This window comes from Salarias fasciatus, chromosome 6 (assembly GCF_902148845.1).
Source record: "Salarias fasciatus chromosome 6, fSalaFa1.1, whole genome shotgun sequence".
In the NCBI taxonomy this organism is placed as follows: Eukaryota; Metazoa; Chordata; class Actinopteri; order Blenniiformes; family Blenniidae; genus Salarias; species Salarias fasciatus.
In genome coordinates, this window is record NC_043750.1 from 31,503,923 (window position 1) to 31,522,582 (window position 18,660).

The 18,660-nt window shown below is 41.7% G+C and overlaps 1 protein-coding gene across 1 annotated transcript in view; it reads left to right on the forward strand.

Moving 5' to 3' along the window:
• sorcs3a (sortilin related VPS10 domain containing receptor 3a) overlaps positions 1–18,660 on the forward strand; it is a 265,372-nt gene that overhangs the window by 225,124 nt on the left and 21,588 nt on the right. The window contains exons 17-21 of the mRNA XM_030093398.1: positions 2,330–2,443; positions 3,679–3,850; positions 13,097–13,283; positions 17,302–17,435; positions 18,189–18,312. Of these exons, the coding sequence (XP_029949258.1) occupies positions 2,330–2,443; positions 3,679–3,850; positions 13,097–13,283; positions 17,302–17,435; positions 18,189–18,312 (731 nt within the window). The remainder of the gene's footprint in view (positions 1–2,329; positions 2,444–3,678; positions 3,851–13,096; positions 13,284–17,301; positions 17,436–18,188; positions 18,313–18,660) is intronic.

Consider the following 18,660-nt stretch of genomic DNA (forward strand, 5'->3'; position numbering starts at 1 on the left):
TTGTTTTTTTTTATCTTGTAATGACAGCCAGCAAGAAAAAAAATTCCATCCCATCATTCAGCAGTTATGTGAATAGTGTTTTGTAGAAGGGCAGAGACGGAGCGCTAATTGGTTCCCATTGAACTAGTGCAAAGTTAGTTATTGTGATTCCGTCTATCTTCTCTGCTGGGAATTAACTCAGCGCTAGCTTGAAATGCTACAATAGGCTGGGGGGAGAAAAAAAAATACTGCAATCCTTTAAGTTAATTTGATGTAAAGAGTCCGTCTGGATCACAATCAGCAGACAGTTCAAGACATGAAATGTCACCCTGCATGGAGCAGTGTAAATGTGCAGAGCGTCATTTAAACACAGATAGAAAGTGGGCGTCAGTTACGTGAAGGACATAAAGAGAAGCCAGTGCAGCACGGACATGAGCGTGAGTGAATTTATATCTTACAGTATCTGGGTAGTTGAACATGATGTCTGCAGTCTTGATGATGATAAATCAAGCCTATTACTTCGGCTTATGGGCCATGTACAACACAACGGCATCGGTGTTCAGGCCAAGCAGATGCGCAGCAACCAATAAACTAATAACTTTGGCCATTTTAAACGTAATAAAGCCAAGAATGTAATGATATATTTAGAGAATTACAACTATAATTGGGAGAGAGTGCTGTATAGTGTGTATCCTCAATGAATGATTATGACCATTACAACATCCAATCCAAATGGCATAAAATTATTTTATTACCAGGAGGTGTGTAGTCTTATGTATGCATTATTATGTTATTGGCTGCAGTAATTACATTTTAAAAGGATTTGTAATGTAATTTCAAGATGTAATAACATTGAATTATGTGCAAAATATTAGTCTGAAGAAGGCTCAAACATTTCATTAGTTGATATTGGGAAAGTACAAAGAACTGCAGCACTGGGTGTGCAGGTCACAATAAGAAGTGTCTTCTTCAAAACAGAAAAAGATAGGACATTTTTTGGAAATCTCATTCTCAGTTTTTTTTTTTTTTTGGCAGGTTTTCAATATGGTGTTTAAATGACAATTTAACATCAACAAGGAAATAGATTTATTTGAAAACAGTAACAGTCTCAACAGGAGTTCACTGAAATGTACATACAGTTGAGCAAAAATTAGGTTAGTCTCTGCAGTTGGTAAAAATCTTCATCAGTGATTTGAGATTATTGTAATGTAAAGTGCATTATAAATAAAATGTATTATTATTATTATTATTATTATTATTATTATTATTATTATTATTATTATCTTTGTTTAATATGAATTTAGCACAAGTCTCAAAGACAGAAGTCCTTCTAATATTTCTTTCAAAACAGCTTGCAAGTGCTTAAGAACCATTAACACAATGTCTCCAACACAATAAATGACAGTAACACCTGCATAAAAAAATAGATATCACTGAGATAGATAAAAAATAGCAAGTGACCTAATACAGAGCCCTGTGGCATCCCGTTCTGGACAGTCGGGATATCAGAACAGCAACCACACAAATCAACCTTTACTTTACATGTGAGAATATATTTTCTATAAAATGTTACTGATTGCACCAGCAATTAGTAGTGTGTTGTCATAAAGTGACATCTATTCGCCCCAAATATGAGAATTATATTCAGGAAAACCCAGTTATTCTGGGTAAAGATTTGGACATCCCAGAATACAGGGAATACTGAGAGCTCAAACCGTTCCTTGATTACGTTACATCCACACGTCAAAGTGAACCAGAGTGAAATAGACCTCAGAGGTGTTTCCACCAACTCTTCACCGGCGTGAAAGGCATTGGAACGAGATTCGTATATTTCAAAGAAAACTAAATGGGAGACTTTTAAAAATGTGGATCAGGCTTTGGAAAGCTGGGAAAGCTCCATACCAATCCTGTGTGACCTGTGACCTGTTTGTCCGTGTGCAGCTGTGCAGCGTATCGTCCCTGACAGCCCGTTAATGAGAAGTTCACAGTGTTGTAATCACAGAATCGAACCGGACCGGTCTGTCCGTCCGTGTAAACAATTGATAAATCAATGTCTGGAGTGTTATTCCAGCAGGCGATCGCTTGCTTCGCTGTGTAACATGTAAATCAGACTGTGATTAGAAAGGCTGGCAGCAGACTGAGAGCCAGTCGTACGGACGGTGGTGGATTTTCGCCTCGCAGGCGCATTTCCGTGCAGCTTCACGCTGCCATGCCGCATTTATCAGTGGGGATCGATACGTAATAACGACGGCAGACAGACGGTCAGCAGTCACAGGTGGAGAGATAAGATGTGGATGTGGGGAACACACAGCAGGACAGCATAGTATTGATCCCGGTCTTCTCTCCGCAGTGATTACGGATATGAGCGCCGTGGCGACGGGAACTGCAGACCCGCCTTCTGGTTCAACCCGTCCACCGTGTCCCGCAGCTGCAGTCAGGGCCAGAACTACCTCAACAGCACCGGGTAAGACCTTCAGCAACCCGGCTCCTGCTCAGTACACATTACTGACTTACTTCAAATGGAACTAGTCCTTCATGATGTCCCACTGTAGTTACAGCGATTATTGTAGACAGTTGATTATAGGTACTTTTTACGTCTTTGAAACTAAGTGGAGTTCCAGTAGCAGTTACAGCACAGAAAAAGTAACTAGTTAGTTAAATAATTAAAGGCTTCAGGAAGTAAATGAAAAATTTTGAGTCTTAATACACAGATGCTAAATCCAGAATACTGCTCGGAACAGAGAGCGTAGATCTTCAGCAGTATTTATATCTGATATAGTTTTTTAAAGATTGTGATTGAAATGAAGTCAGTTTGATGAGGATGATGAAGTTGGGGAGACAAAATGATTTGTGAATCAAGTGAAAGCGGATATCCACAAAGGACCTCAGATGCTACCGTTGACCAAAACCTCCCAGCTGTCCTGCGGGGCGCTGCAGAGCTGAAAGTGTGTGTTATATTTATTAATCCATCATAAATGTGCAACAACCACCGGGGAGGGTATAAAGTGCCGGCAATTAACAAGACATCAAAAGCACTGTTTAAGTAACGTCTGTTCAGTTGTTTAGTCTATCTTGCAGTCATTGTGTGTGATCGACTGGGCCCCGACAATCAAACACTTTGTAATGAATATTGACCTTTTCCAGTCTCTACCCGATTGATCAGCGCGCTGCTACTTCATTTTCGCTTTGTCATCCCTCCGCTCAGCCGAACTCGCACTGATCTACAGCCGCCTTCCCTCCCTGATGGCGGCCCGACTACCACAGCGCCGCGTCCTGTTAGCGACGCTTACTTCGCCAGAACAAAAGCCGATGTCTGCGCGATCATTTTCCTCCCATTACGATCCATTTGTCTCTTGTTATGTCAGAACGATGTGCCTCGACGTGTGTTGGTTTTGGAAGCTCCCCGGGGGAACAGACACCTTACAAAGCTTAATCACAGCGGGAGTGTTTTATTCACCACGCTTGTGATTAAGCTTCCCAACATGTCTCAGCCTCTGACACAGCTTGTGTTGTCGCTTGTCGTCGAGTCTGCAGACTGTTCAGACGGAGCAGCTGCTGACTTCGACAAAAAACTGTGTGAAAAGCACAAACTCGAGGGGAATGCTTTAAAATCCGAAGGGGGTGAGACCAAATTGAATAACACGTATTTTGTTTTCTTGGATTATTTTTTTATTTATTTATTTATTTTTTTTACTAAAGGTACCGCAAAGTGGTGTTGAATAACTGCACAAAAGGAGTTAAGGAAATGTACACAGCCAGGAAGCAGCAGTGCCCCAACAGGCCTCCCAAAGGACTCCAGCTGACCACCAAAGACGGCAAACTCACAGCCAACCTGGGCAGCAACGTCACCTTCCTGGTGCATCTGGATGAGGTGAGGAGACACAGCGAGCACTGAACTCACTCTAACCAGGGATTTATTCAGTATAATTCACTACACTGCTGCTTTAGGGGCAATTTGGTGTCAGTTTTCGTAATAACTTGCGGATTTTCTGGCTTGAAGACACATTAGTTGTAGTTGAATGGGTAAGAAATCTAAATTATGCAAGGTGGTGCTCCTCATGGGAAACTTTATGTGTTCAATACTGTGAAACAGATTTTTTTCCAACATGTATTAAATTCATCTGTCACTTTTCTGAAGCAGGAGAGGGAAAAAAGCAAGAGTCCTTTTTTTATTCGAGAAGCAGATAAATGGTTTTGTTTTTACAAAGTTGAAAAATCCTAATCAAGCAACACTCCGTGTATCAATTCTGAGCTCAACTATAGTGATCAACAAAATGCAGTCACTCTCCTGATAAACGTCAAGAAAAAGACCGATGACCTAGAAAAACATCTACTAATACACTGATGACTTACCGCTTTATGAATGTGCAATTTGTGATGAAACCTAAAGGATTGTTGGGGTCTGATGTTAAAATCCAATCGCTAGTGTAGCATGTGGAGCTGAATGTAACCATCGGCTAACAGAACGAGACCCACATGATGCTGCAGTTGTCGTGAGTCTGGCGTCACAAATAGAATCTCACCAGTTCGAACTCGGGCTTCTGAATATTGCATGTGCAGCTTCCTCCCACAGTCCAAAAACATATGTTTGAGCTCAGTTGGTGGCTGTAAGTGTCCTGTAGGTGTGAAGATGAGTGTGTTTGACTGTGTGACTGACGGACCTGGCTTCACACAGCTCAGTGGTATCAATTAAATACCCGTTATTTACGCAGTTCAGAGAACTACTGAAGATGTTATGTCAAAAATAAGGCATTAAGGTCTTTGTTACATGAAATAAAATGTATTGATGCTTCATTGTGTTTGTGAAACACATTTTTTCTGACCCTTAAAGCCTAAACACAGACGTTACAGTGTCGGCAAGAGATTTCTAGGAAAGTAGCTGCTATTCAGATTTTAAGCGAGTCAAATCCTTTCTAATCGCCCACACGATGTAAGAGCTCAGAGCCAGGAGGAAAAAAAAGAAAGAAAAGAAAAAAAAAAGAACTAAAAACCTCACCAGAGACGGTTTGTAGTCTGAATTCAGAGCCGGGCCCGTCGGGCTGCCTGGTCACTGAGAAAACTGCCCGACGTGTTTTCTCAGGCAGAATGCGGTGTGTGGGTTGAAAAGTGCAAGAAAGCCAGCATTTCCCTGCCAATGCAGTAACAGCCCGAAGAGGGGGCCCCCAGGGGTCCGGGGCCCGGTCCTCATATTATTGTGTGATGAGGTGAAGAATGGAGACCTGTTTTCTTTCATTAGGAGAGGGTTTCCGTGATGAAGCGATACAGTCGAGGCGAGAAGCGTGGGGTAGAGAATCCTTGTGGCATCGTTCTCTTCTGAGAAAATTCTCCAGATGAATTCAGAGTTTAATTTATATTCATGAAGCCTGCAACGGCTGTATTTCTTGTGGAGAGCAAATGGCATTAAATATTTAATGGGAAGAGGACTCTGTGGCTCACATCCACGTTAAAAATAGGTCTGGAAAGAATGAAGAAATTGACACATGTTCAGAATTAAGACCTGATCTGCTCCTCTGTGTTCTTTCTGCATTACTTTAGAGACTATTTATTTATGACTACAGGAAACGATCAGGGAACTGTGAGCAGACAAATACTTTGTGACAAAACAATTTAGAATGGAACTCCCGTTTTATGATCAACTCGATGAAAAGAAAAAAAAAACTCACACTGCACTTCATTATTCATGTACTTCACTGTACTTCATTCGATTCAATAAATATGTTGTATATTGGTGAGTGAATCTGAGCAGAAAATACCAGTAAATAGCAAGAACATAGCAAGAAAAGTTTTGTGTTCACATGGCAATGTTTTGAAAAAAATGTCCTTTTACACGGAAATGGGGAAAAAAACAACCCGGAAAGCAATGTAGTTAGCGTGCCAGGCCAAGGGTTGACTCTGTTTGAAGAATGATTAACCATGGTGGTGATGTGCATGCACAGTAGCAACATTCAGAAAGGTTGTTTTCTGCCATCTATGCAGAATCAGAGCGTCTTCAAAAATCTTTTACTGGGTTCAAGCAACATTTTAGTGTAAACGGTCAACCAAAACGCAGCAAAAGTTTTCAGTTTTTACTTAAAAACATTGTAAAATTGCGGTCTAAGTAATTATTTTCATCATATTACTAAGAGACTAACTTGTTCCGTAAGTTGTTGGGTTATAGTAAGTCATTGATAATTGGATGGAGCAGTGGGAGGCTTGTTGGTTGGAGCTGGGCTCGAGTTGTTGGGATACAATCATGACTGTGGTCTTACATGATGGTCCACAGGACTACACTAACCCACCAAAGTCCATTCCTGTCCACAAGATGACACATATTTTATTTAATGCATAAACTATTAGGAGGGGATTGCAATGTTTTGGTAACAACGGTGAAAATAACTGAAGCCACAGAGATCAGTGATGGAGCAGAAGCAGCTAGCTATGTAGCATTAGCACGAATTTCATATCATTTATGTAACAATGTGAAATGATACATGCTTCTTTTTTTCATTGTAATATTTCAGGTGACAAAATCAAATACAACAAATGTATTGCTATTTAGAGGCATTTATAGTCGAGTTTTGCTGGTCTGACCTACACGGGATCATTTACAAGAAGTCTGACACCTCTGCTCTTGAGAGAGAACACCTTATTCGTCCACTGACTTCACATCAGTTTTCTACAACCCAATTTTTTTTTTCGTAATAAAGGCACAACAGATGAAATCAGATGGTGTCTCAGAGTGAGCTCTGACTGGATAAACCGAATCCATCTTGGTTCAATGCTGCCATAATGAATCAGACTTGGCGTCCCTTCTTCTGGCAGAACTAAAGTAACCAAAGCTTTGCCAGCCCTGTGCTTAAACTGGAGAGTAGAAACCGGTGGCAGCGTGCTCCATTTCTGTTCTCTCAAAAATTCAGACTGTTCTTTGTGTTACTGTAGCTTTTCAATTATCCCCTGAAGATGTGGGAAGTTAAAAGGGTTTATTTATAACTACCGAAGCGTTTCAGCCACTTGGCGTGTGCTTGATTTGAATCTGTGGTCTCGTGTGAGTCGGTCGCCACGTCACATGGTGTCCGCTGCTCCGCTATCGGTGCGAGCTGTGAAAGCTCCCTCGCAGCGCTTCTACCTCGCTTAATATCAGTGCCCCGTGATCTGCCTAACAGTTGTTTTGTCAGCTCGAGTTCTTATCAGCCGCCTCCCTGTTTCACACTCCAGTCACATTTGGGAGGAATTGTTCTACAGTTGTTCTCGCCGGCATTATCTCTCCTTTGTTTTTTTTTTTTGTGTTTTTTTTGTGAAACCTATTTCGGCCCCAGCGGACCAGTCGGATGAATCTCCAGCCCACGAATGCTGTGATGGAACACGACAGCCGGGACCGCCGAGGAATCCCAGCTAAAATATTAACTCCCTCTCTGTGTGCAATTGCAGCATTAGCAGAAGTTGCTGTGATTTGTGTGGCGAGCAGCACAAATTACAGCACTCTCATCCTTTATTGGTTTTTGAAAATTCACTTTTTCCACACATGTTGAGCCACAAATTCCACCCAGGGGCCACAAAACCAACACTGTATGGTAATACTGTTTGACAGCAGAGCAAACTGTGAACACAGTGGTGACATTTTACCAGCTTATGAAAGCATTTAAATAAAAACAACAGCCAACAGGTGGCTCATTGCACACACCTGGAACACAGGGTTTGTGTCATTTTTTTCCCAATCCAACAGAACAAAAGTTCTTTGTCATTTTTTCTCACCTTGGCCTTCATTTATATTGGTTTCTGTTGTGTTTTGATTCTTAACCAGTTTATCTATTTAGCAGTAGTAACTTTGGATCTGGGACCCTCCTGCAGAGGCATTAACGATCACATACCCCAAAAATAGACTTCCAATACTAAGGAAGAGACCTGACAAACTGTCTAGTGCTTCCATTTGTCTGTGTTTTCACGTGAAAATGCATCAGTTTTGCATTTTGGTTTCAGAAAACTTTTGTGTTTATACAGTAACATTTTGAAAACGACGGTACTTTAAATGGATATGGCAATTTATGACTCCACTTTGATTATGAGATTGCACATTATCCTTGACTTATGACCTGTCCAGGATGTAAATAGCCTATGGACAGCAGAAAATTTATATTTTTATATATTCAAGATGAGAAAAACCAACATTTTCCATTAAGACTTTGTTTCTTACATTAATGAAGTGCTGTGACTCACTCTAAACTCAAAATAAAAGTTTTGACATTTTTCTTAACTAGGAACACCCGCATGAAAAGCCTCACTAAATCAAGAAAAAAACAAACGTTAAACTGAAATGAAACGTATTGTTTGATTGCTGAAAACAGCTTCCTGTTGACAACAGCGGTGGTGAGAACGGAGCCGTGAGCTCCAACCAAAAGGAGGCTAACGAGCTCCTGACAGCCGAGGGGAGCTTTACAGTGGAGGGATGATTCACTTCGTCAGACACCTTTCACATCACAACACAATCCCAAAACATGTCTGTCATTAAGGTAATTATCCTCCTTGTGGAGCCACTTTAAGATCTCTTGCTGTATGTCAAAAACAGGAAACACGAGGGGTTTCAAAGCACTTTTTAAAATAAGGCTGAAGGTAGAATTTAATTGCAGTTATTTTAGATGTCGAAGTTAGATTATAAGTCAGATAAAGTTTATTTCCTGATCTTGCAGCATGACAGCAATGAAAAGTGGAGATATATGATCCAGACGTGACATGATGAGCATTAACATAACACTTAACTCTCTCAGTATGGCCCATGTTGGTGTGCGGAATATGTCAGGCAGCAATTAAAGTTGATGTCAGGAGCAGAAAAATGGATGAGAGTGGGGATTTGAGCAAGTTTGCCTCCAAACCTGCAGCTCCTGTGGGGTGAAACACCTCTGCAGTGGTCAGAATCCCTCAGAAGTGACCTGATGACAGAGTGATGGATGGACTCATCAATACAGGTGATCCAATCCAATAGAGCAAAAGTTCTTGTTAGTTTTCATGGTGATGATATCTCACAGAAACTTTCTCCCTATTCAGAAGTACACTTGGACCACTTTAAGCTATGTTTACCATTTGTTTTGGACTTATTGCAGTTTAGTTTCTGACTTGCTTTAAAAATGCATCATTTTAATTCCAGTTTAGTTCAATACAGCTGGTTGAAGGCGCTTTAACAGAGAAAAACCAGGTGATTCTAAATGAACAAAGCGTAGTGATTGATGGAAACGAAAAACTCTCTTTTAACAGCAACTAACCTGCAAAATCAGACTCAGAGGCGGAGATTCTCTGCTGGTCAAGTTGAGGTTAATGGATAGAAAGCAAAAAGGACAGACTGACAGATTGTGGGGAGGGATTCAAACCCTGGTTCGAGTACGGGGAAAGGGAATATTTGAAACTTGACAAAGTCAAAATTATTCATTAACTGATGAAAGTTTGAAATGTTGACTCACCCTATAAAGTCTACAGATATCAATATATCCAAGTATCTGTGGGATATGCTGGACAAACAAGTCCAATCCATGGAGACTCCAGCTCAAAATACCCAGAACTCAAAGAATCTGGGTCCAGAAAGACTTTTAGAGGTCAAATGGATTCCCCGAAGAGGGATCCACTCAATAACAGGCAGTTGGCCTTTCACTGTTTCTGATCATGAATCACTGCAGGAGAAGAATGAATCGTCGGTGTAGAAACAGCTCAGCCTGACAGGAATAACCTGAGCGTTGTTCCGAAGCGACTCGCCGCCGCCTTCTGTTGTAACACATCAACCGTCGCTGTAGGTTGGACTCGGACACACACACAACACACTGAACAAACCCCTGTCCTCGTGTGTCCAAAACTCTGTCAGCTGAACGCTGAAGGCTGCTGCGGCGTGGCGTGGCATGGCGTGTTTGGATGCGCTCGGCCCGGGGAGATCCGAGCACACAAAGAGTGACATTTACAGAGACGGGTGGGCTTTACTCTCATGCAGATGAAGCCAGTCCCACCAAGAGCCGAGCAAGACACAGAGAGAGAGAGAGAGAGAGAGACGACGGACACCGGGAAGAGCTGAGTGACATCGGCGCCACCGGGCCTGAGTCTTGTCCGCACGCCAGCTCATTACAGTTGGTAACAATGCGGCGCTGTCAGAGCCTGTTTTTGCTGCTCGCTCTTCTCTGCAGCCACTTATCACAGATATCATTTACCAGGCAGAGTGACATGAAAACATCCCCTGAAGTCCCCGACAGAAACACCTCCCTCCCCCGTTTTCACGCTCGGAGGCACACAAAGAAGGGAGTCGGGCAGGGGACGGAGCGGGCTAAAGAGCAGCCGCACACAAAGAGAACAATAGCTTTGTTTATTGTGTGCTATTGTGCGTTTTGGCGACGCCGGCATGCTAATGCTCCATCACAGGTGGAGACCCCTGCAGCTACGGCACGGTGTGCTGAGGGGAGGCCGGGGGGGTCGGGGGGGGGGAGGCGACACACTCTGGCCTTCGTCTGCTCACCATTGCTGATGCTAATAGCATATTGTTTTCTGCATACGTGTTTGTGTGGTTTCATTACAAAAACAACCAATAGCACCAATTCGTACTCACACGCTGACTACCGTCTTTTCAAAACATTGCCGTATAAACGTGAAACTTTTCTTGAAATTTTCCCTTGACATGTCATGTAAATGATGCCTAAACCTGAAACACTCTTATGAAAAAAGCAAATAAATAAAAAGAAAAAAACATTCAGAGTAACATGGAGATCATCAGTCTGATTCTTCTGTGAGTGAAAGGAATAAAAATTGAAGCCAATAAGTTACGTTTCACATGGAACTACGTGCAAAATTTGAAGAGCTTTGACATTGCAGTTTAGGTTTTATTCATTCAGCAATCAACAGCCAAAATACCAAATTTAATTCAGCAAGCTTGTTGAGAATGGAGAGAATCTAACATAAATCTCAGCCCTTGTTAATAAAAAAGGGGAATTTTGAATTAGAATATTACAGAATTTGGAATATTTTTTGAATCTACATAATTAATATTTGAAGCAACAAACAAAAAAAAGGAAATGTGACAGAGAACTTTCGTGACATGAGACAGATTTCTTGGACCCTTTTTGCCCATTTCCTCTGAGATGGAGAGAAAAAAAATGAGCTCCAAGGACAGTCGGACACGAGATGAGCTGCCAGGATTCGGCGCTTTCTTCAGCTCAGAATTACACAGTCGTCACGTCTTTGAACACAAAACACATTCGGCTCGTGGGGAGGGAACAAATTCATAGATATTGTGAGTTTTCTCCATTTAAATGTTAGTCCACATATTTTCAGCTCTTTTTCATTTTTATCAAAGTGTTCAGGCAGTCCATATAATTATGGTACTTAGGTATAATTACATAGTTAGATAACCACACTTGTTTAATTATTTCTCTCGCAGACTGAGCGTAATGATGTCTCTTGTCTGCTTGTGTCTCTGACTTCTAAAGTTTTGTCCAATTAGTTTAGCAGGGATGGGAAAAAAAAGAATTTCATTAAAAAGAAGCATTAATTCTGTCTGTTCTGTACAAATGTAGAAGATATTAATTTGCAAAACAAGTCGTAAAACATTCATGTGACGAATACAGAAAAATAAGTTGTAATTCTCTCTGCAGGCTGATGTTTGCAAACTAAAATAGAAGTGCTCTGATCCAGGATTCAGTACAGTTTTTTAAAAATAAAATTTTTATAAAATGTGACTGTGACACATTGGTGGAGCTGTCATCACTGATGATATTCCCAAAACACAAATAAATAAAGATACATATTGTATATATTGCTTGTTACTCTCCACCATCCTGTTGAATTTTAAAGATAGAAACTGACCCTTATTTAAGGCTGCTAATACATCATCGCCATGCGGAACACGGCTGATGTCTGATGAAAGTTCAGCCAGAGTCACTCAGTCATTGTTGTTTTTCTGTTGTATGTCTAAATATATAAATTACTTATATTTATATATATTGTTTTCTCTAGTGGTCATTATGGGTATAACAGTAACTTAAAACAAAAAAAAAGAATGTGGCACACACGATTTTGGTGAAAAAGTTACATTTGTAAGCATATTAACGCTCTGGCTAATGCCAACACAGAGAGAGACAGCAGCTTTCTTTCTGGTTTTCAAAACTCTTTCAGGAATATTTGTCTGTAATCCACTCACATTTTGCGATCCAGTTAATGTTTCACTCTCACGATTTCTGATTTTAAGCATTGGCAGGAATGTAAAAATGTCCTTGAAAATGTATTAATGAGCAGCGGGAACGTTCCCCGCCCTCACACAGTGCCTGCTGCTGTGTTTTGGCGTTGGATGTGTAGACTAGGACACTTCCCTCCTCAGGGAAACAGACTACTGACTCATTCTCAGCCTGGCTCTTGCTCTGCGTTCAAAAGCAAACAAATTTACACCCACTGATACTGTATCCCTCCAAATAATCACTGTGCATGTTAGAGCTTTGCTAACGGGAAGACTCGCATGCCGACGGCCACCAGAAACGCCTCCTGACTGCAGATTCGCCCACCTCCAGTCCGAGAGCTGGTTTAATGAAGTCGCCCTCAAACATTCCCTTCTCAATCTGTTCTTGTGCTTTATCTAGCTTTCCGACAGAGCTGCCCTACAAAGGCACCGAGCGGTAGCTACAGAGAAAATGTAGCATCAAGAGGGAAAAAGAAAAGGTGTTTTTTTTGCTTCTCTTCTCTTTAAATCCTGTAAAATGTGACTGCAAAAGACCACACAGGATATCCATAGGAAGCGTAAACCTCTCTCTCGTCGCACAATCTTCAATAAGAACACCTGCGGTGTTCACTTTCTGTTAGCTTCTGATGCTAACAAGTACTTTAGCTGCTAAACATTTCACTTCAAACCATCGCTGACCACTTTCATATTTCATGTATTTAATACTCCAAAGCTTTTGTTTTGAACTAATCAATTTGAAACAAGCGGTTAGCTTCAGCCTCTTCACGAGGTTTTGATTTAATGAAATAGATTCCTATATTATTTGTTTCTTTATATTTTACATATACTGTAAGTTTAGCAGAGATCACAAATCCCTAAACTGTCTACCACTCCTGGTCCACACTATGCAATGTTTGTTCATTTCAAGGATTAAATTAGATATTTAAGACATGTAATGTTTTGCAGGGTGACTCCCTGAGGACGAACATCCAGCTGGACTTCGGTGACGGGACGGCCGTGTCATACTCCAACCTGAGCTGGACCGAGGAGGGAATCAAACACGTGTACAAGTCGGCGGGGATTTTCCGTGTCACTGTGCTGGCTGAGAACACGATGGGCTTCGACACCACAACGCTCTTCCTACATGTCACCTGTAAGTAACCAGAAAATACACTGAGTTACAGTTACTTGATGTTTAGTAACTTTTCAAGTATAAAATATGGAGGAAGGAAATAAGAATAGAAGATAATAGGACATTTGTAAGGTTAAGTCAGACTTTGAATTATTTGTATTTGTTATGTTTCATGGCCACTGTCCTGCAGGTGATAAAATATCTTCTGCTGAGGTCAGAAAAAGGTTTGCTTTTGTAAATGTTCATTGTTGGCAGAGACGTCAATGCTAAATAACAGGATGCTAAATGAACAGGAGGCTGGGAGTCAGCTAAAAGGATGTTTTTTCCCACTGTGCAGTGAAGTCCGGCATGGTACAGTACAGTCTGGCAAAGCATAACCGGATCCAAATCTGTTCTGTGTCTCACCTGCAGAGAATATGAGTAAAATGTAGGAGGGGTTCAGGTGATGCAGGTATTTCACATGGCAAATATTTGGCTCCACTCTGGCTGCTGTGGTCCTTCGCTCTCTGGTCGTCACTCCTCACTTTCTGCTTAGGAATCTGCAAGCCTCTCTTCTCTGTGACACAACTGGAAAAACTTTATTCCAAACAGCACTGGCCAACTCTCCCTGAATCTCCTTTTATAGAAAGGAGCGCCTGCACCTCATCGGGAAACCAGGGTGCTGTGTAGTGCATTAAAAAAGTCCTAATGAAACCTGGAGTGATAGCTACCCCAACCGAGACTTTATGAGAAATGGTAAATGTTTGGTACTGTGGTTTTGGTACAATCCACAACTTTCGTCAGTTGAAACACAAAGACCCGTACAGTACTATATCGTATCGTACCGCGCAGCAGGAAGGAGGCTTGACAGGCGGTGGACAGGATGGTTATAGGAGTCTAACAGGCTTCTAACAGGATGGGAACAGGAGGCTAACATGACTGGAATACAGGTTAACGGATGGCTCACGGGAGGCCGTGTGAGGACACAACACAACAAACAATAGTTTTTAAAGAGAGCACCCTGAAGAAATTAGAGCTTTAAAAGAATGTGAAACTTTTCTTGCAAATTCATCGTCTCCTGCTCAGTGTGTTTTAATTCACCTTCTTGTTTTTTTTCTTGATGTGTCAGCAGCTGCAGCATGTATTGATGCCTCAGCGAAGCACAGTTAACAGCACACGACGTCGTCACCTTCGCTCCTTCAGAGCTGGGATAAAGATTAGCTGTGGTTAAAGAGGATGAGCGCCAACACGAGGGGTCCCGCATCCCAGCGGGACTCAAACCTGAGCTGGGAGTTCCTCCATGAAAGCGCAGTATTACATTACACGTGTCTGCGGCGAGAAACCTCATCCTCAGATTAGCGTGCAGCAGCCTGTCAGGTGGCATTAAATGTCAGCGGGACACATGCTGTCACTTTCACATGACGACAACAACATTTCAGATCAAGAAGTTTTTGAACTCTGCTAAGAAGTCTGAGCTCGGGGGCAGAAATGCTTTCTCGTCACTTCTTTCATTGCTTTTCCATCAACAGCTACTTATAGCAACTAAGTTAAGTTTTGATTATTTGATGACATTTTTTGCTTCATGACACATCACTGGTACTGCGGTACTTTTGGCACCTAGTAAATGATTTCTCTGACGTACCTTCAGCTAGCATGTCACTCTCCCCGACAGCCTGGCTGGAAACCATACTTAAAATTTGCAGCGTCACTAATGGTCTTTGTGAGAAAATTGCTCATGATGACCACAAATGCGCAGCTGGTAAATCAACACTTCCAACGAGTGTCATGCGATTGGATGACAGATGACTCGATAATGGTTCATTTTGAATTTACTAAATGTTTCAATGCATTTCAGGGCTTATAAGGAACAATGCACACAAAGGTGACCATTGATGGTAGAAATAAATCCTCAAATAATTGGTGGGGACCTTAAAACCTTAAAAAAACAGCTATATGTCCAAGCCAAAGAAAAAAAAAATCAACATTTCCGATGTGCAACCAAACACCAAGAGATTATAGGGTCATTGTCACTATCGTGTCAAAGCCTCTTTGTACGTCCAGCATCATCCAGAGCTCCACACGGTGTCTCTTCATTGGAGGAATTGTTGGCTTCCTTCACAGAAATTTCACATCGTGCAGTGTATTAAAGGTTATTTTTAGAGACACGGTCAATCTTATAAAATCCCTGTGATCCAATCAGACTGGCCAGGGTCCAGCTCCACCCACAGCTGCCAGCACTTTCCAATCTTTTCCAGTCAAACTGTGCGAGGACACGCTGACGTGGCGACTCCGCTCAAATCCAGTGAACTCTCTGTACAAAACAAATGATTAACTTGACTTCCTGAGATCATCAAACTACAATGTGTGTTATTTTAAAAGAAGCAAGAACAAAAAAACAAAAAAACAAAAACACAGCAGGTAGCACGCAAAACTTTTCTATCTGGGGATTATTTTCCCTCTAACATGCAGGAAATGAAACACACAGCCAACTCGCCGTCACTCCTATTAATCATAATTGTGCTGTCACAATTGCAGCAGGTTTAAAAGTAAAGAGGAAGCTCACCGAGATCACACGACCCAACGCTCTCTCATCTGCCGCCATCGCAGCATGTGCATTGTTAAAGCAGCCCACCGTATACGTCTTACCTATTAGGCGGTGTCAGTTCACCTACCAGCCGACGCTCTAATGGGGGGAAAGTCTGTCTGACTCACAAATAAAGGAAACAGGCATTAAACTGCAGGAAAAATCCCCTCTAATAAAACAGTGCATGGTCTGTCATTTCATTGTTTTATTGCCAAGCTCAATGCCTTCAGTTGTTTCTGTTCAAGCTGAAGTCTAGCTTATGCCACATACACAAATGATATGTGAAGGCTTTGCCTTGATGCGAAAACACCTGCAGTGGGCCTCTGTGTTGCCCGAAGCACACCTCCAACAAGTTCTAGATACACGTTTAAAGTGTCACAGAATGCATGCGGGTGTACGCAAACCATGAGAACTGTCATTGGTCTGCCTCACTCGTCACAGTGCATGCTAAGGAACGTTGCAGATCCCGATGACCATGTAGTAAATGTGCACAGTTTTGGAGAAGCTCTATTAAATTAAAGTGTGAATCGCACAAACCGCCCAGGGGCAGGGGGAAAAAACTGTTTGCTGTGCCGTCCACATCATTTTGCACACCTACAATAATATGGATAAAAGTATATGCTTTCTCTCCCTTACGCTCACTGGGACTACTATGTTTTTCTTTTTCCTTTTACATTATCTGTAGCAGCAGTATCTCTATAGTTTATGGTTCATTATGCCTTTAGTTTGTTCATAAGTATTTTGCTTTCTTCTTTTCAAGTGAGTAGAGTTTTCTGATGCACTATTTTTTGACCGGGTTCTTCCGTCTTCACTGGAAACGTCATCTCTGCTGTATTGAGATGATGTTTCTGACATTTCTTTTAATGCTGCCTGATGATTAAGGCATAATATTAATAATAATTAGTTACTTTATTTAGACATTAAAGATTTTCAGGTAAGAAAGGAGTGTTACCAACTCACATGACTCTGGGTTTTATGTCTGAAAAGGTATACTTCAGGTAAATCAAGACTTTTTCAAAGAGCTCAGTCTATATTCTATGAGGTTGTACGGAAATATAAAGAGAAACAAAGGAATTTCCATCCATCATTTCATATTAACACACTCTCAGCTCCACCTGGAGAGTCTCCTCTCTGCGAGTAATTCAGTTCTGTATTCAGTATCTGTCACCAAAATCTTGGTGTCCATCCATTTTTCTGATTTGCTTTAGCTCTTCGGGTTTGGATTGAAACCCTCCGGAGAGCTGCAGATCAGCTGTGGAGGACGAGTGTGGACGGATCATCACAGAGGAACACAGTCGCTCTCACATTAATGCCGATGGGCTATCTATCATTTCACCCCAGGTTTGGGTCTTGGACTGAAACCTCGGCACTCTGAAGTGATATGCGGAGGATTCCTCGTGGTCTTCTCGACGCCGTTTTTGCCTCTTAATGAGAGGAAACTTCATAATAAGTGGTCCTCCTGTGTCTTCCTCCCAGGCCCAGTGGAGCACGTCCAGCTCCTCGCTCCCTTCGTGGTCATCAGAAACAAAGAGGTGAACATCACAGCGGTGGTTTTACCCAGTCACCCCCGCACTGTCACTTACTTCTGGTGGCTCGGCAACAATACAGAGGTAATTACTGCATCTCATTAAAACCACACTCTGCCTTGAATTTCACCTTGATAGGTTGGATCGCACTTGCCGCGTTATTATTTCTTAGACTGTGAAAATGTGTTGCCATTAAGTGAATGAATATTCAGAGTAAAAATGATTATGGTCAAGTGGTTTTCACCTGGCGAAAAGACAATTTAAGGTATTTTGGAACCTTAAATAACTGAAAGCATTAAAGTGATGCATTGTGGTTTAGTTACTTAAATTACCAAATACAACTCATGTTAGCACACCCTTTATTGAAATACTTCCTCACACCACTAGGCGGCTAAGACACACTGTAAGCTGCATTTAAATTTCCTTTAAAATAATCATGTAATTTATCATTTCCAGTTTCAAATAAAGGTTGAATGTTTTTTGTAATGATGTTAACTTCAATAACACCACAACTATGAGTCAGTCGGGTTTTAAAGCTTTTAGAAAATAGGGTCAAAAATAAATAAAGATTGTGTCATAAGTCCCGAAAAGACTAAGAGACTGTGAGAAAGCTGATGTCAAGACAAGCAATCAGTTTAGGCTACAAATCTCTCTTAAATACAGGAAGGTTAGAAGTGACGATCAACTTGTTTAGTAGCAAGTTCTCATTCAAAAAGATTTCAATGCCTGAGTGATGCTTTCAACCTGAAATATGGAAGAAATTAGATTTCTCTTTCATGGACACGTCCAAGAGGAGCTTCTCAGTTGATCCCTGATCTCTGTACTGGCCTCCTGCAGCCGGTGGTCTCGCTGGACGGGAGCATCGCGTACACCTTTCACAGCGAGGGCATGCACACCATCACCGTCCAAGTGGCTTCGGCCAACGTCATCCTGCAGGACACTAAGACCATCGCAGTCAAAGGTCAGTGTGTCTGTATCGACCCATGTTCCCGGAGCTGCAAACAACTGTCGCCGAGTCTCTGCCGCTCAGCTTTTTTCCTAAAACGTTTCTGAAATAAAAATGACTCCTGCTCAGCTGCAATAAATCAAATTACAGCTCCAACCTCTTAAAGAATACATCTTCATTTCAAATGAAGTAATCCGGCTGCAAGTGTCTGTAAAATGCGGTGATTTATTACTGGAGGACGGGCTGCCGTAAAGCGCTGACATTTTCTAATTATCTGGAAGTGCATCTGGTACATGTAGCCAAAGGGAAGTGCGGGGGATATGAGGAACCTCTTCTTTTCATCAAGTGTTAACTACCTGAAAC